This window comes from Stenella coeruleoalba (genome assembly GCF_951394435.1).
Source record: "Stenella coeruleoalba genome assembly, chromosome: X".
NCBI lineage: Eukaryota > Metazoa > Chordata > Mammalia > Artiodactyla > Delphinidae > Stenella > Stenella coeruleoalba.
In genome coordinates this window covers 39061578-39086392 of record NC_137152.1, presented here as the reverse complement: position 1 = coordinate 39086392, position 24815 = coordinate 39061578, and the positions used below count along the sequence as shown (strand labels likewise).

Sequence of the window (24815 nt, the reverse complement as noted above, 5' to 3'; positions counted from 1 at the left end):
TCTCTTGTAAGCAGCATATAGATGGGTCTTCTTTTTTCATCCAATCAGCCACCCTATGTCTTTCAATTGGAGTATTTAGTCCAATGACCTTTAAAGTGATTATTGATAGGTATGTACTTATTGCCATTTTGTTAGTTGTATTCTGGTTGTGTTTGTACTTCTCTGTTCTTTTCTTCTTCTTTTAGTTTCTTCCTTTGTAGTTTGATGGTTTTCTTTATTGGTTTGCTTCTGTTCCTTTCTCTCTAGTTTTATATATCTATTGTAGGTTTTTAATTTGTGGTTACCAAGGGGTTCCTATATGTTGACCTACAACTGTATCTACTTTTTAAAAACTGTTACTCATTTAACTTCAAACACATTCTAAAATATTTACTTTTTTTACTCCCTTCCCCCACATTTTGTGTTTTTAATGTCATATTTTACATCTCCATGTTTATCCCTTCACAGTTTATTGTAGTTATACTTGATTTTAATTTTTTTTCTTTAAATCTTTGTACTAGCTTACTTACTTGGTTGATCCTCAGCCTTTATTATATATTTGCCTTTACTAGTGGAATTTGTTCCTTTCCCATAGAAATTTACTTTTTGTTATAGCCTTTTCAATTAGAGAAAACCCTTTAACATTTCTTTTAGGGTAGGTTTAGTATTGCTCAATTCTTTTAGTTTTTGCTTGTCTGAGAAGTTCTTTATCTCTCCTTCAATTCTAAATGATAATCTTGCTGGGAGAGCATCCTAGCTTGCAGGTTTTTCCCTTTTAGAACTTTATATGTATATCATGTCCTTCCTTCTGGCCTGCAAGTTTTCTGCAAAATATCAGCTGATAGCCTTATGGGGATTCCCTTATATATGACTCTTTGATTTTCTCTTGCTACCTTTAGAATTCTTTATCTTAAACTTTTGCCATTTTAATTATTATGTCTTGGTATGCATCTGTTTGGGTTCATCTTCTTTGGGACACTCTATGCTTCTTGTATCTGGATATTGGTTTCCTTCTTCAGTTTCAATAAATTTTCAGCCATAGCTTCATCAAATACATTTTTAAGCCCCCTCTCCCTCTCTCTTCTTCTGGGACCTCTATAATGCTTATGTTGGTATGCTTTGTGTTGTCCCAAATGTCCCTTAAACTGTTCTCATTTTTTTTTAATTTACTTTTTACTATTCTGATTGCATGATTTCCATTATTCTATCTTCCAGATCACTTATTCATTCTTCTGTATTACCTAGTCTGCTGTTAATTCCTTCTAGTGTGTTTTTCACCTTTTAAATTTTTTAATTTCCTTGTTAAAATTCTGTGTTCATCTATTCTTTTCCCTAATTCAGTTAGCCTATCTATTACTAATGATTTGAATTCTTTATCTAGTAAATTGTTTATTTCTGTTTTATTAGTTGTTTTTTTTTCAGGGGTTTTCTCCTGTTCTTTCAATGAAACAAATCTCTCTGTCTTCTCATTGTTCTTAACTTTTGCTGTCTCTAGTCTATGAAATTAGATGAAACAGTTACCTTTTCCAGTCTTGAAGGTGTGTCCTTGTGTATGAGCATCCCCATACAGTCTGCATGTGCCCAGTGACTTTGGTGAGAGAGCTAGATCTGACTTGAGCACAAGTCATGTCTTTCCCTAGAGTGTGCTGGCAGCTATCACCTTGGTAGGAGGTGGTGCTGCAGATGGAGCAGCAAGAGCTAGAGTCATGTGTGAGCCAGGGCTTCTCCCTTTTTCAGTGGCCAATACCACCCTCTTGGGGCTGGGGGCAGGTCCCAAATTGCTGGAGCAGAAGCACTGAGGGTCAAGTCCAAGATGGCTCCATTCCCTCTAAGTGTGTTCTTTCCCCCATCCCAGCACCATCACACTAGCCCCAGAGGGGAACAGTGCCGGAGCAAGAGGGGCTGGAGCAGGCATTTGGCATGGGTGTGGGCGTGGGTTCAGGCTGTGATGTCCCCAGTTCTGCTTGGAATCCTGGAATACTTCTGATGTGGTGCCTCCATAAACGCCAGGTTGCTGCCCCTGCCCCATTCAGATGCCATTTGGGGTCTGGGCTGGCATAGTCCCTCAAATCTGAGCACTCCCCTCAGCCACCCTCACCCTAGTGTAGAGCTAGGTGAAGCAAGTGGGGTAGAACAGGTGCTTGGTTCAGGCTGGCTGTGTGCCAGAGTGGTTGCAGGAAACTGGCCAGAGTCCCATTCAGTTTCAACCTGTTTTTTTCTGCCTTGTTTCAGGAATAAGCAAGTGTGTGTGTGCTCTTCACTAGCAGAGTGTAGGTTTCTTTTGTTTGTTTGTTTGCTGTACAATATATCAAAGTTGCTTATTTATTTTATACATAGTGCTTTGTATCTCTTAATCTGATACCCCTATCTCACCCCTCCCTATTCCCTCTACACTGGTAACCACTAGTTTGTTCTCTACGTCTATAAGTCTGTTTCTGTTTTTTAAATATACATTTGTTTTGTTTTTCACATTCCACATGTAAGTGATAAAATAGAGTATTTGATTTTTTCTCACTGACGTATTTCACTAAGCATAATACCCTCAAGGTCCATCACATTGTTGCAAATGACAGAATTCCATTCTTTTGTGGGGTGCTGAGTAGTATTCCATTGTATATATAAACCACATCTGTATCCATTCATCTGTTGATGGGCACTTAGGTTGCTTCCATATCTTGACTATTGTAGATAGTGCTGCTATGAACATTGAGGTACATGCATCTTTTCAAATTAGTGTTTTCATTTTCTACAAATACATACCCAGCACTGAAATTCCTGGATCATATCATAGTTCTATTTTTAGTTTTTTAAAGAAACTCCGTACTGTTTTCTATAGTGGCTGGAAACAATGTACAACCCCACCAATAGTATAATAACAAACCCCAACATTTGTTATTTGTAGACATTTTGATGATGGCCATTCTGACAGGTGAGGTGATATCTCATTTTTGTTTTGCATTTCTCTAATAATTAGCAATGTTGAGCATCTTTTCATGTGCCTGTTAGCCATATGTATGTCTTCTTTGGAAAACTTTCTATTCAGGTCTTCTGCCCATTTGTTGCCTGGGTTTTTTATTTTTTTGATATTGAGTTGTATGAGCTGTTTGTGTATTTTGGATATTAACCCCTTGTCAGCCACACCATTTGCAAATATTTTCTCCCTTTTCATAGGTTGTATTTTCATGTTATTGATAGTTTCCTTTGCTGTGCAAAAGCTTTTTAAGCTTAATTAGGCCCTATTACTTTATTTTTGCTTTATTTCCTTTGGCTTAGGAGACGGACCCAAAAACATATTCTTACGATTTTTGTCAGTGTTCTGCCTATGTTCTCTTCTAGGAGTTTCATGGTGTCATGTATTACATTTAGGTCTTTGAACCACTTTGAGCTTACTTATATACATGGTCTGAGGGAATGTTCTAATCTCATTGTTTTACATGTGGCTGTTCAGTTTTCCCAGTACCACTTGCTGAAGAGACTGTCTTTTCTCCATTGTATATTCTTACCTCCTTTGTCATAAAGTAATTGACAATAGGTGTGTAGGTTCACTTCTGGTTTTCTATTCTGCTCCTTTGATCTATGTGTCTGTTTCTGTGCCAGTACCATGCTGTTTTGATTTCTGTAGCTTTGTAGTATATTCTGAAGTCTGGGAGGGTTATACCTCCAGCTTTGTTCTTTTCTCTCAAGATGACTTTGGCAATTTGGAGTTTTTTGTGGTTCCCTATGGATTTTTATTTGTTCTCATTCTGTGAAAAATGTCATGGATATTTTTATAGGGATTTCATTAAATCTGTAGATTCCTTTATGTATTATGGCCATTTTAACAATATTAATTTTTCCAATCCAAGGGCACAGGATGATATCTTTCCATTTCTTTGAATTATCTTCAATTCCTTTCATCAATGTTTTATAGTTTTCAGATTATAGGTGTTTCACCTCCTTGGTTAAGTTTATTCTTGGTATTTTCTTCTTTTTGGTATGATTTTAAACAGGATGATATTTTACTTTCTGTTTCTGAAATTTCATTATTAGTGTATATAAATGCAACAGATTTCTGTATGGTAATCTTGTATCCTTCAACCTTGCTGAATTCATTTATTAGTCCTAATATTTGGGGGTGGAGACTTTAGAGTTCCCAATATAAAGTATCATGTCATCTGCAAATAGTGACAGTTTTACTTCTTCCCTTCCAATTTGGATGTCTTTTCCTTCTTTTACTTCTCTGATTGCTGTGGCTAGAACTTCCATTACCATGTCAAACAGAAGTGTAAGAGTGGGCATCCTTGTCTTGTTCCAGAACTTAGTGGGAAGTCTTTCAGCTTTTCACCATTGAGTATGATGTTGGCTATGGGTTTATCATAATGGCCTTAATTATGCTGAGATATGTTCCCTCTATACCCACCTGGATAAGAATTTTTATCATGAATGGATATTGAAATTTTTCAAATGCTTTTCCTGCATCTACTGAGATGATCATTTGATTTTTATCCTTCCTTTTGTTAATGTGCATCACATTGATTGATTTGTGAATGTTGATTCACCCTCTTGACCCTGGAAAAAATCCAACTTGATCCCTTTTATATACTGTTGTATTCAGTTTGCTAATATTTCATTGAGGATTTTTGCATCTATATTCATCAAAGATATTGACCTATAATTTCTTTTTTTGTGTGTGTAGTTTCCTTGTCTGGTTTTGGTATCAGAGTAATGGTGGCCTTGTAGAATAAATCTGTGAGTGTTCCTTCCTCTTCAAGTTTTTGGAATAGTTTGAGAGGGATAAGTATTAGCTCTTCTTTATATGTTTGTTAGAATTCCCCTCTGAAGCCATCTGGTCCTGGATTGCTGTTTGCTGGAAGTTTTTTCTTTTATTACAGATTCAATTTTACTTGTAGTGATTAGTCTGTTCAAATTGTCTGTTTCTTCTTGAAGCAGTCTCGGCAGGCTGTATCTTTCTAGAAATTTGTTCATTTCTTCTAGGTTGTCCAATTTCTTGGCATATAACTGCTCATAGTATTCTCTCATGATTTTTTACATTTCTGTGTTATTGGTTGTTATGTCTCCTCTTTCATTTCTTATTTTGTTTATTTGGATCCCCTCTCTTTTCTTCTTGGTGACCCTGGCTAAAGGTTTATGAATTTTATTTATCTTTTTAAAGAACCAGCTCTTAGTTTTATTGATCTTTTCTATTGTTTTTTGGATCTCTATTTTATTTATTTCCCCTATGATTATTATGTTTATTATTATATATTATTATTATTATATTATTATTATTTCCTTCCTTCTCCTGACTTTGGGCTTTGTTTCTTCTTCTTTTTCTAATGCTTTTAGGTGGTAAGATGTTTACTCAAGATTTTTCTTGTTTCTTGAGGAAGGCCTGTATTGGTTCTAACTTCCCCCTTAGAACTGCTTTTGCTGCATCTCATAGATCTTAGGAAGTTGTGTTTCCGTTTTCATTTGTCTTGAGGTATTTTCTGATTTCCTCTTTGGTTTCATCATGTCCCATTGTGTTTTTTTTTAACACCTTTATTGCAGTATAATTGCTTTACAATGGTGTGTTAGTTTCTGCTTTATAACAAAGTGAATCAGTTATACATATACACATGTTCCCATATCTCTTGCATCTCCCTCCCTCCCACCCTCCCTATCCCACCCCTCTAGGTGATCACAAACCACCTAGCTGATCTCCCTGTGCTATGCGGCTGCTTCCCACTAGCTATCTATTTTACGTTTGGTAGTGTATATATGTCCATGCCACTCTCTCACTTTGTCAAAGCTTATCCTTCCCCCTCCCCATATCCTCAAGTCCATTCTCTAGTAGGTCTGTGTCTTTATTCCCATCTTACCCCTAGGTACTTCATAACCTTTTTGTTTTCTTAGATTCCATATATACGTGTTAGCATACAGTATTTGTTTTTCTCTTTCTGACTTACTTCACTCTGTATGACAGACTCTAGGTCCATCCACCTCACTACAAAAAACTCAATTTCGTTTCTTTTTATGGCTAATATTCCATTGGATATATGTGCCACATCTTCTTTATCCATTCATCTGATGATGGACACTTAGGTTGCTTCCATCTCCTGACTATTGTAAATAGAGCTGCAATGAACATTGTGGCACATGACTCTTTTTGAATTATGGTTTTCTCAGGGTATATGCCCAGTAGTGAGATTGCTGGGTTGTATGATAGTTCTAATTTTAATTTTTTAAGGAACCTCCATACTGTTCCCCATAGTGGCTGTATCAATTTACATTCCCACCAACAGTGCAAGAGGGTTCCCTTTTCTCCACACCCTCTCCAGCATTTATTCTTTGTACATTTTTTGATGATGGCCATTCTGACTGGTGTGAGATGATATCTCATTGTAGTTTTGATTTGCATTTCTCTAATGATTAATGATGCTGAGCATTCTTTCATGTGTTTTGTTGTCAATCTGTATATCTTCTTTGGAGAAATGTCTATTTAGGTCTTCTGCCTGGTTTTGGATTGGGTTGCTTGTTGTTTTGTTATTGAGCTGCATGAACTACTTGTAAATTTTGGAGATTAATCCTTTGTCAGTTGCTTCATTTGCAAATATTTTCTCCCATTCTGAGGGTTGTCTTTTTGTCTTGTTTATGGTTTCCTTTGCTGTGCAAAAGCTTTTAAGTTTCATTAGGTCCCATTTGTTTATTTTTGTTTTTATTTCTATTTCTCTAGGAGGTGGGTCTAAAAGGATCTTGCTGTGATTTATGTCATATAGCATTCTGCCTATGTTTTCCTCTAAGAGTTTGATAGTTTCTGGCCTTACATTTAGGTCTTTAATCCATTTTGAGTTTATTTTTGTGTATGGTGTTAGGGAGTGTTCTAATTTCATACTTTTACATCTACCTGTCCAGTTTTCCTAGCACCATTTATTGAAGAGGCTGTCTTTTCTCCACTGTATATTCTTGCCTTCTTAATCAAAGATAAGGTGACCATACGTGCGTGGGTTTATATCTGGGCTTTCTATCCTGTTCCATTGATCTATATTTCTGTTTTGTGCCAGTACCATACTGTCTTGATTACTGTAGCTTTGTAGTCTGAAGCTACAGTATAGTCTGAAGTCTGGGAGCCTGATTCCTCCAGCTCCATTTTTCGCTCTCAAGATTGTTTTGGCTATTTGGGGTCTTTTGTTTTTCCATACAAATTGTGAAATTTTTTGTTCTAGTTCTGTGAAAAATGCCAGTGGTAGTTTGATAGGGATTGCACTGAATCTGTAGATTGCTTTGGGTAGTAGAGGCATTTTCACAATGTTGATTCTTGCAATCCAAGAACATGGTATATCTCTCCATCTATTTGTGTCATCTTTAATTTCTTTCATCAGTGTCTTATAATTTTCTGCATACAGGTCTTTTGTCTCCTTAGGTAGGTTTATTCCTAGATATTTTATTCTTTTTGTTGCAATTGTAAATGGGAGTGTTTTCTTAATTTCACTTTCAGATTTTTCATCATTAGTGTATAAGAATGCCAGAGATTTCTGTGCATTAATTTTGTATCCTGCTACTTTACCAAATTCATTGATTAGCTCTAGTAGTTTTCTGGTAGCATCTTTAGGATTCTCTATGTATAGTATCATGTCATGTGCAAACAGTGACAGCTGTACTTCTTCTTTTCCAATTTGGATTCCTTTTATTTGTTTTTCTTCTCTGATGGCTGTGGCTAAAACTTCCAAAACTCTGTTGAATAAGAGTGGTGAGAGTGGGCAACCTTGTCTTGCTCCTGGTCTTAGTGGAACTGGTTTTTTAATAGCATGTTGTGTAGTCTCCATGTGTTTGTTCTTTTCCCATTTTTCTTTCTGTAGTTGATTTCTAGTTTCATATTGTTTTGGTCATAAGAAATACTTGATATAATTTCTATCTTAAATTTAATGAGACTTTATTTGTGGCCTAGCATGTGATCTGTCCTGGAGAACATTCCATGTGCACTTGAAAAGAATATGTAATCTGCTGGTTTTGGATGGAATGTCCTGTAGATATCTATTAAGTCCAACTAGTCTATATTGTCATTTAAATCCACTGTTGTCTTATTATCTGTCTGGATGATATGTCCATTGATGTCAGTGGAATGTTAAAGTCCTGTACTATTATTGTATCTTTGTCAAATTCTCCCTTTATGTCTGCTAGTATTTGCTTTATATATTTAGGTGCTCCTATGTAGGTGCATATATGTTAACAATTGTAATATCTTCTTGTATTGATCCCTTTATCATTATACAATGCCCTTGTCTTTTGTTATAGTCTTCATTTTAAAGTCTTTTTTGTCCTTTATGAATATTGATATCACCACTTTCTTGTCGTTAATGATTTCATGAAATATCATTTTCTATCCCCTCTCTTTTGTTCTGTGTGTATTTGGCCTGAAGAGATTCCCTTATAGCAGCATATTGAACAGTCTTGTCTTTTAATCCAGTCAGCCACCCTATGTCTTTTGATTGGAACACTTAGTCTCTTGACATTGAAAGTAATTATTGATAGGTATGTACTTATTGCCATTTTATTACTTGTTTCCCACTTGTTTTTATAGTTCTTCTCTGGTCACTTCTTCTTTTTGTTTCTCCCATTGTGATTTAATCATTTTCCTTAGTACTATGCTTGGGTTCCTTTCTTTTTGGTTTTTGTGTGTCTTTACCATGGCTACCATGATTTGTGGTTACCATGGGGTTCAAGTATACTGACCCATAATTATATCTATGTGACTTAAACTGATAGTCATTTAAGTTTAAACACATTCTAAAAGATCTACATTTTTTACTCCCCTCCCCAACATTTTGTGTTTTTTTAATCATATTTTATATCTTCATGCTTATCCCTTTACTGTTAATTGTCTTTATACTTGATTTTACATTTTTTCTTCTTTTAATCTACGTGCTTGCTTATTTAATTGATCTTAAATCCTTACTATATATTTGCCTTTCTTATTTGGGAATTTACGTTTCCTATAGATTCTTACTTCTTTTCTATTTAGAGAAGACCCTTCAACATCTCTTTTAAAGTAGGCTTAGTATTGCTCATTTCTTTTAGTTTTTGCTTGTGTGAGAAGTTCTTTATCTCTCCTTCTAGTCTAAATGATAACCTTGCTGAGTAGAGTGTCCTATAGGTTGCAGCTTTTTCCCTTTCAGGACTTTGAATATATCTTGTCATTACCTTCTGGCCAGCAATGTTTCTGTGAAGAAATCAGCTGATAGCCTTATGGGGGTTCCCTGGTAACTGACTATTTTTCTCTTGCTGCCTTTAGAATCCTCTTTCAGTTTTGACATTTTAATTATGTGTCTTGGTGTGGTGTGGGTCTGTTTGGGTTCATCTTATTTGAGACGCTCTGTGCTTCTTGTACCTGGATATCTGTTTCTTTCTTCAGGCTTGGGAAGTTTTCAGCCATAATTTTCCATCTTCTCTCTCTCCTCTCATTTTGGGACCCCTATAATGTGAAAAATTCCACACACACATGCACACACACACACACACACACACACACACACGTATATATACTTTTTGCTGTTCTGATTGTGATTTCCATTTTCTATCTTCCAGATCACTAATGTGTTTTTCTGTATCACCTAGTCTGCTGTTAATACCTTCCAGTGTGTTTTTCATTTCAGTTATTGTATTCTTCAGTTCTGACTAGTTCTTTTCTTATATTTTCTAATTCCTTGTTAAAATTCTCTCTGTGTTCATCTATTCTTTTCCCTAATTCAGTTAGCTTTCTTATTACGAATGCTTTGAATTTTTTATCTAGTAAGTTATTTATGTTCCATTAACTGTTTTTTCAGGGCTTTTTTCTTTCTCTTTCAATTGAGACAAATTCTTCTGTCTTCTCATTTTGCTTATCTTTCTCTGTCTCTATGAAATTAGGTGAAACAATTACCTATGGTGGTTTCAGAGGGATGTCTTTATGTGGGAGTATCCCTATACAGTCTACAAGGCCCCAGTGGCTTTGGTGGCAGAGCTGGATTTGATGTGAGCACAAGTCACACCTTTCCTCAGAGTGTGCTGGTAGCTGTCACCTTGATAGGAGGTGGGGCTGGAGATGGAGATGCTAGGGCCAGAGCAATGTGTGAGTCAGGGCTTCCCCTCTGTTCAGTGGTCATCACCACCCTATTGGGAGCAGGGTCAGGTCCCAAGGCGCTGGAGCAAAAGCCCTGAGGGTTGGGTCTGAGCTGGCTCAGTTCCTTTTAAGTGTGTGCTCTTTTCCCTCCCAGCACTGGCACCCTCACCCGAGTGGAGCAATGCTGGAGAAAGAGGGGCTGGTGTGGATATTCAACAGTGGTGGGGGCATGGGCTGCGGTAGTCTGATTGCCATCAGAGATCTGATCTGCCCCTGATGCTCCACTTGTGCAACTGCCAGTAACAGCTGCCCCCTGTGCTCAGATGCCACTTAGGGTTTGAGTCACCATAACATCTTTTTTTTATTGACGTATAGTTGATTTACAATGTTTCAGGTGTAATATACACACACACACACACACACACACACACACACACGTTCTTTTTCAGATTCTTTTCCAGTATAAGTTGGTACACCATAGCATCTTACAGCCAAGCTTTTTCCTTGTTGTGGCAGCCCTTAGTCCCATGTGGCGCTGCCATATGAGGCAAACTGTGCTGGAGCATTTGCTTGGCTCAGGCTAGGATGCATGCCAGAGTGGTCACAGGAAACCAGTCAGCCAGCTGGGTGGTTTCAATCCACCCTTTCTGCCCTGCTTTGGGAGCTAGCAAGTTTTCACGGCCTCCTCCCAAGCAGAGTCCAGGCATCCCACAGCTGTCCTATTAGTCCCACTGGTCCTTCAACCAGCCAAGGGGGCTCATCTTCCCTTTGTTGGACCCAAGGTCTGTGGCACCCAATCTGTGGCTCAACCCACCACTCCCCAGGGAGGATCTCTACCTGTGTAATCCCCTTTCTCTTCTGAGTCCCCTCCTAGGGGCACAGGTCCCAACCTGATCGATTCTCTTCCCTTACTATCTGATTCTATGTGGATCTTTCTTACAGCCTTGGGCATATAGGAGTCTTTCTGCCAGTCTCCTGTTAGTTTTCAGTGAGAATTGTTCCACATGTAGATGTATTTTTGATGTATTCATGGGGGAAGGTGAGTTCCACTTCCTCCTACTCCTCCATCTTGAGTCCCTCCAAGTCTAAGTTTCTTAGAGCCCTCCTGTTAGTCCCACTGGTTTTCTAACAAGCTAAGGGGACTTGTGTTCCTGATGTCAGATTCCAGGGCTGTGGTGCCCAATATGTGGCTGGAGCTGCTCACTCCCCAGGGAGGCTCTCTGTCTTTGTAATCCTCTCCTTCTTTTGTGTCCGCTCCCAGGGGCACAGGTCCCAACCTGATCACTTCTCTTCCCTTCTTATCCAATTTTGTGTGGATCTTTATTACAGCATTGGTTGTACAGGAGTCTTTCTGCCAGTCTCCAGTTAGTTTTCAGTGATAACTTCTCCACATTTAGATGCATTTTTGATGTGTTCATGGGGGGAATTGAGTTCCATGTCCTCCTAATCTGCCATCTTGATATCTTCCCCCAGGAAGTTTGAACTTCTATCTAAAAGAAATAAGAATTATATAAGGATTTTTCTTATCATGAAATTTTCAAATATATAGGAAATTTTAAATGGTAGCTTCTACCATTAATATTTCACTATACTTTATCACATATCTATCCATCTATCTATTCTTCTATCTAATAGAAAGGTTTAAAACAGAATATTTACATGTTATGTGGAGAAAAAATTGAAGGAATAAAGACTAGAGGCAAGGAAAAAAGATAGGCAGTGATGTAATTGTCTAGGCAAAAGATGATGGTGATTTGGACTGGTGAAGTGGTAATAGGAATAAGAAGAAGTGGACATAGTTAAAACATATTGAAGAGATAGAATCATCAGGACTTGGTAGATGTTTGAATGTGGGGGGTGATGGAGAGGGATGAGTATAAGTTGTAGTTAGGAGTACAGACTCAAGAGCCAGACTACCTGAAATCAAATCCTGGCTGTGACATCTATCAGCTGTCCCTTCCCTATGCCTCAGTTTTCTGTACTGTGAAATGGGGATAATAATCCTTATTTCATAAGATTGCTATAAGGGTTACCTGAAAAAATATATATGTATCTTAGAACAGAACCTAGCACATAGTAAATTCTATATAAGTGGATACCATTATTATATTTAACATTATATATAAGAGGTGACCCTCTGGTTGGAAAGATGTGGGTTCAAATCCCAGATCTATTATTTACTAGCTATGTAATATGAGATTGGTTTTTCATTTGAAACATGGAACAAATAGTAACTCCTTCATATGAGTTTTTGAGTATTAATTTAAATGAGAGGAAACAATATACGTCTTATTTTTAGAATGACCACAGATCTAAGATTATCTGTGGAGATCTTCCACAAGAATTCTTTAATTGTGATTATTTTCAGAGAGACAGTTGGGTTGCTGGTAAAGCATCAGTAGGAAGTAATGAGGGGGGTGAGGATGGGTAGCACACTATGTCACAGTGCTAAGATTCCAGGGCTCAACACTCCTTTTCCCCCTAGGCTGCTGCCATCCAACACTTAGAATCTGCAACCACTGAGTTGAACAAAATCCTGAAGGCCAAGTACCCGACAGAGATGATCATTGCAACCAGGTCAGTCTTCCTTTGGCTCTCTACCTTTGGGATGTTTTTGCCCCTCATGGGCTGTTCCTCGGTCAGAGATGGGGCTCATTTTAATAGCTTGGGGGGTTGAGGCCAAGGAAACCATATGTTTACCTTCCCAAATCAAATTTCTTCCAACTCGAACCTCCTGAATAGAAAGTTTACGAGGGAAAAAAAAAAAAGATGAGATTGGGGTGAGGGCTCTTGCTACTCCAAAAAGACAAAATTGTAAGCCACAGATTTGGAAGAAGCGTTACAGAAGGGAAACACGACATTCCATACCATTCAAGAGCATAGCATAGCTCCCTACAGTAGGGAGACCTTGTTTTCCATTTAATACCTGGAAAATTCTCTGTGGTACCTGCTACAGCTGCTTTCTCATAGCTGAGCAATACATTCTCCCCTTCTAAATACATGGGTCATTCATTCCTCCTGGGACTCTGGTGGGTTCCTTCCAAATCTACCACATTCTCTTTTGAGAAACAGTCCCTACAGGGAACATCGTCCCAAAGTCATTATGTTTGTACTAAATTAGCCAGGCCCTTGAACCATAGCTGATTTGACCCAGGGTGAAATCCTGACCCATGTTGGACTGACTGAATTCTGTTTCCTGGAAATTTGGAATTTGGGCTAAGAAATGCTAGTTAAATTCTCTTAGGTACTGGCATATTTCACCATATGCACATGAAGAATCAGAATAAACAAAGAGGGGAGAGGGAGTGGAGGGAGAGGGACAAAGAGAGGGAGGGAGGAGAGATCAGGAAAGAGAAAGGGAGAAGGAAGAGGAGGAAGATGGAAACTAATGACATTATAGGAGAGAAGGTCTCTGGACCTCATGGTCCATGTCACATTGTGTCATCTATCTTATATTTCCAGATTCCTGTGCTCAGCAGTGGAAGATTTTGTAGTTGATATTGTAAAGGCCTGGAGCCGGATAAAACAGAACAATACAGCAATAGAGTCTGTGATTTTGAAAGTAAGTTTCCATCCTTTTTTCTTGTACTCTTTGTGGTGCCGGGGCCCCACTTTTAATAAAAGCAAATATGCCTCTCACTGGGAATTGTAAAAGAGCAAGGAGGAGCAGCTGGTAAGCCTCCCTGATGGGGGAAATCCTCATCAAACTTCCACCTTTCACCAAATGAAGAGTGGCACTATACATGCTTATCCATGTACCATGTACCTAAGCATATGCCAAGCATCTGTCCACACCGAGACAGAAGCGTACACCAACATGTATGCACATGGTTGTATACCAGAACATTCTTGAAAATACATACAAATACATGCTAGAAATACACCCACAGTCACCTCTATAACAACCACAGTAACAATAACAGCTAACAATTATATAGCACTTACTCTGTGCCAGGAACTGTTCTAAGCACTTATAATGTATTAACTTATTTAATCTTCACAACTACCCTAGAATATAAAAGCACAAATAGATTAAGTGACTTGCCTAAGTTTACAAACTATTAAGTGATGGAGCTGGGAATCAAGCCATAATCATGTAGTACACCCCCAAACATACACACAGACAAAGGCAGACACCAGGCACCCATGCAGAGCCACATCCACATTCATAGGAGCATGCCCATGAAAACACCAATCCAGAAATGTTTATCTTTCCTTAGTTTTGCCATATTACACATCATTTTACAGGCCACTCTGACATGAGAAAGACTAGGCAACATATATTGATGCCTGCAGCTGTTCTGTAACAAATAGTGTCTCTTTGACCTCCTAACACCCTTTGGCTATCTTATCACATCTACCCAAGCAGTTCTTTCCCTAAACTTTCATCTCCCCACATGTAGCTTTCTATGCTCAGTGTTTCCAGCCAACTAGTACCCCTCCCTACCTCTCCCATACCATCTGACTCCTCATTCTGTCCTTTCAGGCACAAATCCCTCATAACAATGCCCTGTCTCCTTCCCCATATAGAGCGACTTAATGTATGACAAGCTCAGTGTCCTGATTGATATCCTTGCTGAGGATGCAGCAGTTGAGAAGAGTACGACAGCACATGCAGACAGTGCCAAGGCAGATGGAAAGCCCTTCATCCCTCAAATAGACCACATAGCCAAGTGCAAGTTGGAGCTGGCCACAAAGGCCCAGAATCTCCAAAAGTCCTTGAAACTCATCATATTCCAAGTTGAACAAGGTAAAGGCCCCAGGGTTGTGGTGATTGAGGCAGGGGAAAGAGAAGGTTCCTGTGGGTAGTTTAATGGTCTCCCTCGCTCTGGGTCTACTATTTGACAACACTACCAAAACTTGACTAGATTCTGCATTCATAAAGCATCCAAAGTCCATCCTCAGTCTCCACTGATTTGAAAAGCCTCAGTCCTGATAAGCTGCCCCTTTGGCTCTTCCTACCTCCCAGGCACTCAACTCTTGCTACTTATTTATTTTTGGAACTAACAATCATCCTAAACAATTACAGCTGCTAAGTGGCTTTGCTCAAAGGTCTGTCAGCTTCAACCTCCAGCCATGGAATCTTTTTCCACCTGCTTCTGTCTCCTTCCAACCACTGAGCCTATGATGATTTTAGAAAGAAAATAGTGTTCATCTCTGCATGTCTTGCACAGTATTAATCAGGCACAAGGGCTCTGAGAGTGGTCCTGGCAGCTCTAGCATTGATTGCCATTTCCCATAACTCATGACAATCTGCAAGCTTCCAACTCAGTAAGAAAACTCTTTCAACTCCTCCAACTTCTTACTTTAACATTTTGGTTCCCACTTCTTCTCCACAATGCTTCTTTGAAAAACAGATCAGAAAATATAACACCAAGTGTGTTCTACCTGAGCTATTGGAATTGAACAGAAGTCCATGTAGCAGGGAAGTCCTTTTGGCTGGCCTTTGACCTTTAGCTACAATACCTTCTCCTGCCTTGATACTTTTAGGTACAACCTCAGCCAAGTTTCTAAGAAAGAAAGGAAATAACCCTTCTGCACTGTGAAATCATTAAACAGCCAGTTTGCCTCTATTTCTGTAGGTAGTTTCCAAGTAGCAGGGATCAGATCAATCTGATGTAGCCATAACCCTGTCACAACTAATCCTCAGCCTGCTCCATCAATACATAAATCAGATTTAGAAGTGCAACCTGTGGCCCTGGGACAGAGAAAGGCTCCCCTGGCAGCACAGGGATTGAACCTATGAGCTTTGGCATAGGCTGAGCACCTGAGCTATACAATATATAGGCTGGTAAAAGAAAGGAGATTTCTCAAATATTCTGGGTATTGGTGAGACATTTGCTTGAAAGAACGGCCTGGTCCTAGAGGCTTAAGTTGAGAACAAAGGTCATGTGAGTAAATGAATTAACAAAGAGGCGAGAATGGAGGTAGAAGAACAGAAAGTTTCCCACCCTGCTCCCCCTACCCCTGGCCCCAAGCTTCTACTCACAGCCACATTTACTGGACGATAGGAAAAGAGTAACAAGTAAAACAGAGAAAGCTCAGGCACGGATGTGAAGAGACATGGCAATACTGTAAGAAAGCTGAAACCACAAACAGCATCATGGAGGAGATGTGATGAACAAATGGGAGTCTCCATTTGTCTCCCCACACACTGACTGGTATTAACTGAACAAAAGAGATGCTCAAGAAATGTGACCAACCCTCCCTCCCTCCTTTCCTCCTTTTCTTCCTTCCTTTCCTTCCTCTCCTTCCTTCCTTCCCTCCTTCCTTCCACTTTTTCTCTATAGTTCTTGATGAGCAAAGCCGACAGACAATATCAGTCAAGAACTTTAGTTCAACTTTCTTCCTGGAAGATGACTCAGAAGATATTAACCAGATGAGCCCAAGACACCGTAATGATCTTTCTCTTCTCCTTCCTTTACTCTAAGCTTCATCTCTGTCTTCTAGTTCCCAGAGAATAAAGATGTATTTTCATGCATCTTCCTTTAGCCATAATCCTACTCTGCAGTAGATATCCCTCCCTCTTCTCCAGAAACCTCACACTATAAGACCCCATGCCTATGTCCAGAAGTAATGACCCCATTAGATACTTTGAAAAGGCTGGCCTGATGAAACCCAAGATTTGAAGCTGTTTCACTGCCAGCAAGCAAGCAGCCCAGCCTTACTATTCTGTCAGTGGAAGTCCCTGTCCATCCAAGATGATCCCTCTTTGGAATGAGAACCCTGAATATTATCGAGGAGAAAGTCATTGAGCTTGATTCTGCTCCAACAGAGAAAGTGGGGTGAAATACAAGTGGGGGGAAGGGCTTTCTTGTTTGTATCTGACACCAAGGTGACATCTTTTGTGTCTAGGTTCTCGTCTTGGTACTCTGTCTTCTATATCTTCTCTCAAAAGTGAAGACCTGGATAACCTCAATTTGGAGCACTTATATTTTACACCTGAAACTATGTAAGTATTTAAGCCTATAACCTTCCTATGGCTTCTCCCTTTCTCTGGTTAAGAGAATAGTCTAAGGATACCCAGAGTCAAATGCTGACTATACTTACTAGTTGTGTGACCTTACACAAGTAATTCAACCAAACCTCAGTTTCCTCATGTATAAAATGGAGATAATTGTAGAACTTGCCAGATAGGTTTGCTGTATTTATTGAGTTTATATATCCAAAGTACTTGCATTGGGCAGTGTTTGGCACCCATAGTTAGGTGCTATATGTGTTAGTTGTTATTATTTTTTTAATTAAAACAACTTCATTTCATTTCAAAGAACCTGTTTTTCACTGTTGCCTTTAACAGTAAATGATTGGAGTTGCTAAGAAGTAAGTGGGCATTGAGGGGACTAGCTAGCAAATCTAAAGACATCTGTCTCAATAGCCCTACCTCTTTAGAATATTCCCAGTAGCCAAGTTCCATCACATTCACTTATTTTGAGTTCCATTAAGAAAATCAGTTACATCAGTTAGAGAATCCCCAATTTCTGGACTGTGGTCAAGGAAGACAAATCTCATGTGAGAGATGTAGGGTCAGTTTAGTAATGAATAAAAAAAATCTGTGGTTAAGTAGCTAAATTGTACCTATTTTCAGTTACTCAAAAGAAGGACACAGCTAGCAATTATTTAAGTTTTCTGCAGCTTCCCAGTTATTCCTATATTCAACTCCCATTCCCTTCCACTTTACCATTGGATTAAGCTCATATATGAGGCCTCAATGGACCTACCTAATGAGTTTTGATCAATGGTGTGCTGGAAAATGTTTAACAACCAGCTCTCTGTGGGGAGGAAAGCCCTGATTTATTCCTGGTGTAAACCTTTCCATCATGGCCTATTTCAAGCTACTGATATAATGTCATTGAATGCAGAGTTGGGAATTATAGGCATAATCAGCTTACATAAACTGGTATGAACTGGCTCCAACACACCACTGGTTTTAATGGATGGATGCAGAAGAATAAAACAAACTGCTTGGTTTTGTTGTTGTTGTATATATATCTACCCTCTTTTAACAGTTTTTTTTCCTTCAAATGTATGGTCACTTTGCCCTTTGATGTTAAAGTACTACAAAGGAGTTCAGACATCTCTGGAAACAGTAATACAGACTTTACTCTCATCATATATTTTTATCTGAGATACTTAAATCTTCTTTCTTTATGAGAATAAGTCAATGACTCTTATTTCCCTTTATTTTATGTGGAGAAGATAATGGCCACTCATATCTGACAGCCTCCAAAGATGACTTCTTTATTATGAATCCCAATTCCACTGAATCCGCCCAACTGGCTGAGTGTCCTCTCTTACAGCTAACAAGTTAGTAGTTAACACAATAGGACATCTACATGTGCCGCTCAAGAACATTAAGCCTTGTGCCCAGTGTAGAGGGGGACTTCTCTCAGTGGTTGTTGATCACGCAGATAAAGTCTGCAGCCCAATGATAACAGCACTTCTTTCCTGCACCAGTGTCTATTCTCTTCTTCCTTTTGGCTAATTTCAGACGCTTCAAAGAAAGGTGTGTCATGAACAACTATTTTGGAATTGGACTAGATGCTAAAATTTCTCTGGAATTCAACACCAGAAGAGATGAACACCCAGGACAATACAAGTAAGGAAAAGAAACTCCCCTCCCTACATACAAACACACAATCACAATATACACACGTATTCCCACATCCCCTACCTTACAGACAAGAAACAGAAAGAGTCCGTCCTTTGGAAGTAAAACACATTAGTCCCAAGGTTAGTCTAGTGGGATATCTTGCCCCAAATATTGACCAGATCTGTGATGACGCTGCACTGGCATCCTGAACTTGGAGCTGCTTTCATAGTCTTGACCTGTGTTCAGCTAACTGTGTTACTGTTACTGAAAACAGATTACTCATTGACTCAGTTCAGCCAATTGCCTATCTTTGTTCCGTCTCCAAGAACTTGATGAGGTCCTAGTAGTGGTTTTAGGTCTATTCTTGCTTGGCAAGGCTGCAAAGTATCAAAGATCGCCCTACTGGTTCTTAGTGCTCCTAACTTGGTTCCCCAGGACCTACTGATTTTACCCCATCTTGTTTGGTCTGCTTGGCACCTTCTGGTACTTTTGTGCTACAGACATACACTAAGGCAGCCTCAGAGTTCTTTTGGTAAATTTAAATTACGAGTAAAAAGAAGCACACCCTCCACCCATCATCACCACCCCCTGCCCACCTGCCACCAGAACTTCTTTCTCAGAGCAGGCCTGGGCTGAGGAACAAGTACTTTATCAGATGTGTCTTGCAAATATTGCTTCCCAGTTGCTTGTCTTTTTTGTTATTATTGCTTGTCTTTTCATTTTTAATGGTCCCTTTTGAAATACAAAAGTGTTGAATTTTGATGAGTTCCAATTGATCAATTTTTTTTTTACAGACCATGCTTTTGATGCCATGTTTAAGAAATCTTTGCCTAACCCAAGATCTTAAAAATTTGCTGTTTTCTTCCAAAATTTTTGGTTTTGCTCTTACATTTAAGTCTGTGATCTGTTTCGAGTTACTTTTTATATATGGTATTAGGTAAGAATCTGAGTTCTTCTTTTTACACATGGATATCCATTTACCACAGCACCACCTTTTAAAACTATCCTTTCCCCCAATGAATTGTGTTGGCACCTTTGTTGAAAATCAATTGACCCTAAATGTAAGGGTTGTTTTCCTAGACTCTCACCTATGTTCCATTGATCTATGTGTCTATCCTGTGCAAGCACCGTGCTGTCTTGATAACTGTAGCTTTATAGTAAGTTTTGAAATTGGGAGATGAAAGTCCTCCAACTTTGTTCTTTTTTCAGAATTGTTTTGGTTGTTCTAGGTATTTTGCATTTCCATATAACCAAACTCCAATTTTTAATAGATAAGGAAACTGCAGTGCTCAGAGAACTTATGGTTTAACACAGAGTGCAAATAATTTTGTGCTATGTGCTAGGCTTCTTACGTTTCAAAACCCACGCCCTGTGGTGGCTCATTTCTGTGGCTGTACTTTAAAAGCTCACAGTAAATTCTATCCAGCCTTTATAGTGATTGTTAAGTACCCTGCCTGTTTTTATCAGAGACTCTACAGTCAACAGGACCTTGTCCTTCCCACCTCCACCACAAGTCTCCTGATATCCTTGCCTGTCCCATATTCTCTCCACTGGCTCCTACTCTACAGTCTTCCTAGTAAGCTTATTTCTATTCTGTAGCATTGAATTAAGTGTTTAACATACAGGTCTTGGAAATCCCTCCACTTTGCCAGAAAAGTTATGCTTCAAAGAAACTGCAGTCTAAGAGTCACATGTTTCAAATGAAATTGATTCCAAGTGGCTGAAATCTTGAGCTCCCAGAGTGGCACTTGCCAGGGTAGCTGATGTGTACTAGCCAGTTATGCTCACAGCTTTTTATGAGCCTTACTTTCTAAATATAGCCTGTCTCTTCCAAGCCTGAACCAATATCAGAAGCAAGTAAAAATGACAAATCAATGGGATGCTGATGCCTCAAGGAGACCCAGGAACCCATTGCAGCTGGTGTTTGCATAAGGATACCAGTTACACTATCCTAGCATTCCCTCTTGTGTCCAGTTACCATTAAACATGACTCCTCTCTATAAGAAGGCACTTGACGAATAAGATGGTGTCTCCTCTTACTTTTCTTCATCCACTTATCTTTATATTATTCACCCTCTGACTACCTTTATCTCCCTGTAGTAGCCGCCTTAAGAACAAGATGTGGTATGGCCTTCTGGGAAGCAAGGAACTTTTTCAGCGCTCTTACAGGAAACTGGAAGAACGAGTGCACCTGGAGGTTAGTGGAAAAGAGGGTGATCCTTCCTGGGCATGAAGAAAGGAAATATCATGACCCTGGGAATCAACTTTCCTCTATATCCTTAGTTCTTCCCAAGCTTTTTTTTTTTTTTTTTTTTTTTTTTTGCGGTACGCGGGCCTCTCACTGCTGTGGCCTCTCCCGTTGCGGAGCACAGGCTCCAGACGCGCAGGCTCAGCGGCCACAGCTCACGGGCCCAGGCGCTCCGCGGCACGTGGGATCCTTCCCGGACCGGGGCACGAACCCGCGTCCCCTGCATCGGCAGGCGGACTCTCAACCACTGCGCCACCAGGGAAGCCCCTTCCCAAGCTTTAACTCTGATCCTCACTCATTGCTCATGGTAGGAAATCATGAAGATAGATTTCCATTTTATGGATAAGAAAATAATAGCATGAAGGGAAGACAGAGCCCTTCCCCCATCTCTGTAAATGGCCCTTCACATTGGTATCTGAAGAGCCAGCCAATAAGGGCTACTCTTTTCTTTCAGTGTGATGGAGAAGCCATCTCCTTGCCAAACCTGCAAGGCATTGTAGTGCTCAACATTACCAGCTATGCTGGAGGTGTCAACTTTTGGGGAAGCAGCACAGCTACCACAGTGAGTATGGAACAAGGAACAGGGAGGAAGAAAGGCTTGACCCCTCTAAAGTCTATCAGAAAGGAGAGTTGAACTGACTGGAGTGTAGGGGAAGAGGAGGTGGGCTGGGGCTCTTTATTGGCAGCAGCTGTATGATGAGGTTTTTTTTTTTTTTTTTTTTTTAAGGCAATTACCACCCCAGAGCACAAGAATCAACCAAAAACCTCAGGATCAGATAAATTCTTCGGTGTTGCCTGGACTTTGAATTTTCCATTCCTCACGTTTGAAAGATCCTTGAAAGGTTACCTAGGCCATGCCCTTTTCTCTAAGGAGGTCTGTCAATAAAATCTCCTGAGAAATTGGCCATGAATCCTTTCATCTGAGCTCACCCAAGAAGGCCATGAGACCAGTGGGACTGGCCTTGGGGATTTATGATGCTAGATTGGACAGGGAGAGAACCAGTTAAGAGTTGTGATCTCAAAAGGGACTGAGTTTTTATCTCAGTGCCCTTTTCCCAAGTTGGCTTCCTGACCACCTTCTTCTCCTTTTAATAATATAGTAGTTTCTCCACTCTTCATTAGCTAGAAAAATTCTCACCAGGAGCTTTCAAAGCATACCTGCTTGTGATAGGCAAGGTGTGGTTTCTCAAGGGTGAGATGTGTGACACAGTTCTTCCTCCTCAGGAATATGAGGCTCCTGCGATAGATGATGGGAAGCTAGAGGTAGTGGCAATCTTTGGTTCTGTACAGATGGCAATGTCCCGTATCATCAACCTGCATCATCATCGCATCGCCCAGGTAGGCACGGGCCTGGTGGGCAACAGAAAGGGTTTGAGCTCTGTGGCTACAATCCAGGATGTGGGGTAGTCTCAGGAATTAGCCAGGTATAAGAATGACAGGGTGGAGGGAGCACGTTATCTGGTGGGAAGCAAGGTACTGGCTGAAGTTGGAAACAGAGGTGGTAGGGACCAAAGGAGCAAAAAGCCCATAGCAAACATGTGTTTCCTCCCTGGGACAATCTGATTCACATTTTTGCCAGTCCTGTTCAGATACACATTTGGCCATGACTGTGAGATTATCAGATTGGTCTACAGTCGTTACCTCATTTTTCTCCCCCATTCTCCTTCCTCCTCTTCTCTGGCAGTGCCGTGAGGTGATGATAACCATCGATGGTGAAGAAGGTATCCCAGTGCAGGTGGATGGGGAGGCCTGGGTTCAGAGGCCAGGCCTTATCAAGATTAGATACAAGAACACTGCCCAGATGCTGACAAGAGATCGGGTAAGAAGGGAAAGGCTCATCTGGGGCTCCTACGTTGTCTCATCTATAGCTATCACTTGAGTACTGAATACTTCCAGTCAGGCAGAATTCCTTAAAGAGAGGTCTGCATAATACTTATCTCAGAGTCACCTTGGGTGCTTGTTAGAAATGCACATTCCTGGGCCCCACACAGGCCCACTGCATCAGAATGGAGATGGGTATTTCCTGGGAACTTGCATTTGCAGACAAGCTCCCTGAGACATTCTGATATACATAGACACTTGCAAAGCACTGTCCAAGAGAGTGAGACAAGAAGCTCCCTTCTGTAGTTTTCCACAAAGTTGTACTCCTCCCTCCACTGCACAGAGTTAAAGGCCTCAGGTGGTTATGGAGAAATCTGCTCCCTTCAACAAGAGAGCCTTCATTGAATATGGTCTTTAGGTTCCTCTAAGGCGTCTTAAAATACTGCATTCACAAATGTCACTCACCTCAGCTAAACCACCTAAAGCTAGAAAGGAGCCATTATTAATCAGATGTTCAATGCTTAGAGGCTTTCTTCCACTCTGGCCTGTGGACAGTCCATAGACACAGCAATAGAGAAGGGATGCGATGTCTAGTTTATAAGCTACCTACTTTGTGTTGGGCACTTTACATATATTCTCTCAAGTAGGTCCTCTCAACAATCCTATGAGGTAGATACACTTATTCCCATTTTATAGGTGAGGAAAATGAGGACCAGAGAGGTTAAATACTTTGCTAAAGGTAACACAACTAGTCAATGACAGAAGCACAATTCAAAATTAAATGAGATATGTCTAGCTCTAAAATCCATCAGAATATATTGCCTAGATTTAGCAAAGAAGGGAGCTGAAAAGGGCTCCACTTTCTTATTGGTCATGATACCTACCTATAGGAGCTTCTGGAAGGCAGACATCTGTCTGATTCAAGTATGTTGTCCCAAGACTTGGCATGGTAACAGCAACAACGGCAGCAACAACAAAAAACTAAAACTGCTTAGTATGAAAGAGACATTGAATAAAATGTTGGACAGATGTATGGGTGTGGAGATAGGTGTATGGGGGAATGGATGAGGCCCTCTTTCCCCTTTCCCCACAGTACCCACAAATATCAGGCTCACAGACAGATCTGTCACATGCCGTCTTAGCTACAGCAATCTTTAGGCTCTGCCACTGTCTTTATCGCCAGGACTTTGAGAACTCAATGAAAATGTGGAAGTGCAAGCATTCTGAAATCCAGGCTGCCTCTCAACCCCAGCTGGACTCCCAGGAATCTCAAGATAGCCTCTCTGATGAGGAGTATGCCCAGATGCAGCACTTAGCTCAGCTTGCAGAAAACCTCATCAGCAGGTAAGTGGACTGGCCCAGATACAGGGCTGGGAATCCCAAGAAGAGATAGGGAGAAGAAGCCAACTTGTATCTATTGGCTACTGGAGAGCCTGGCCTCAGAAAGGAGTATTGCTCAGAGCTCTGAGGATTGACAGGGACTCTGACATTCTAGGTAGGAAATAGTCTTTGTGGTCAGCAGTAAGCCAGCTTGGACCTCTACCATTAGGCCCAGAGATAAATTTTGATCTCCTCTTGCTGCCCCAGACCCAACAGGACTAAAAATGCTTATCCTTGCCCTTAAATATCAGGAGGGCCTTAGAGTTTCTGGAGTCAGCTCCTTCCTCTATTCTAGCCTCCCACTCTCCCAAAGCACCCAGTATCTAATTCTGGTGAGACAAGGATGGACAAAAGTGAATAGCTAGAGAAGAGTAGAAACATTTTCTGGCATAGGTGGCTCCCTAGAAATGAGAAGAAATAACAGGAGAGAGTAAAGAATACAATTTACCCTTAATCCCAACCCTCACCAGCACCTCAGGCCAGACATCCTTCAGAACTCTAGACTCATTTATCTGTCCTTGCTTTATTACAGACTTACTGACCTGAGTAAGGTCCACCAGCATGTGTCTGTCCTCATGGATTCTGTGAATGCCAGTGCTAACATCCTGAATGATATATTTTACAACCAAGACAGTAGCAATGAGGCAGGTGCAGCTTCCTGCACTCCCATTGAGGTAAGGGGGGAAGCGGCAGATGAAGGAAAGGAGTCAAACCAAATAGGAAAGGGAAGGAAGGGGAGC

At 40.2% G+C, this 24815-nt stretch overlaps 1 protein-coding gene across 1 annotated transcript in view; it reads left to right on the top strand.

The window, feature by feature from the left end:
- The window catches only part of DGKK (diacylglycerol kinase kappa), a gene marked incomplete at both ends in the record, with an annotated part of 159732 nt that overhangs the window by 126477 nt on the left and 8440 nt on the right, over positions 1-24815 (top strand). Inside the window, 12 exons of the mRNA XM_079910543.1 lie at positions 12522-12613; positions 13499-13598; positions 14567-14786; positions 16327-16431; positions 16892-16988; positions 18525-18632; positions 20727-20823; positions 21329-21436; positions 22099-22212; positions 22559-22693; positions 23879-24039; positions 24608-24749. Coding sequence (XP_079766669.1) covers positions 12522-12613; positions 13499-13598; positions 14567-14786; positions 16327-16431; positions 16892-16988; positions 18525-18632; positions 20727-20823; positions 21329-21436; positions 22099-22212; positions 22559-22693; positions 23879-24039; positions 24608-24749 — 1479 coding nt within the window. The remainder of the gene's footprint in view (positions 1-12521; positions 12614-13498; positions 13599-14566; positions 14787-16326; positions 16432-16891; positions 16989-18524; positions 18633-20726; positions 20824-21328; positions 21437-22098; positions 22213-22558; positions 22694-23878; positions 24040-24607; positions 24750-24815) is intronic.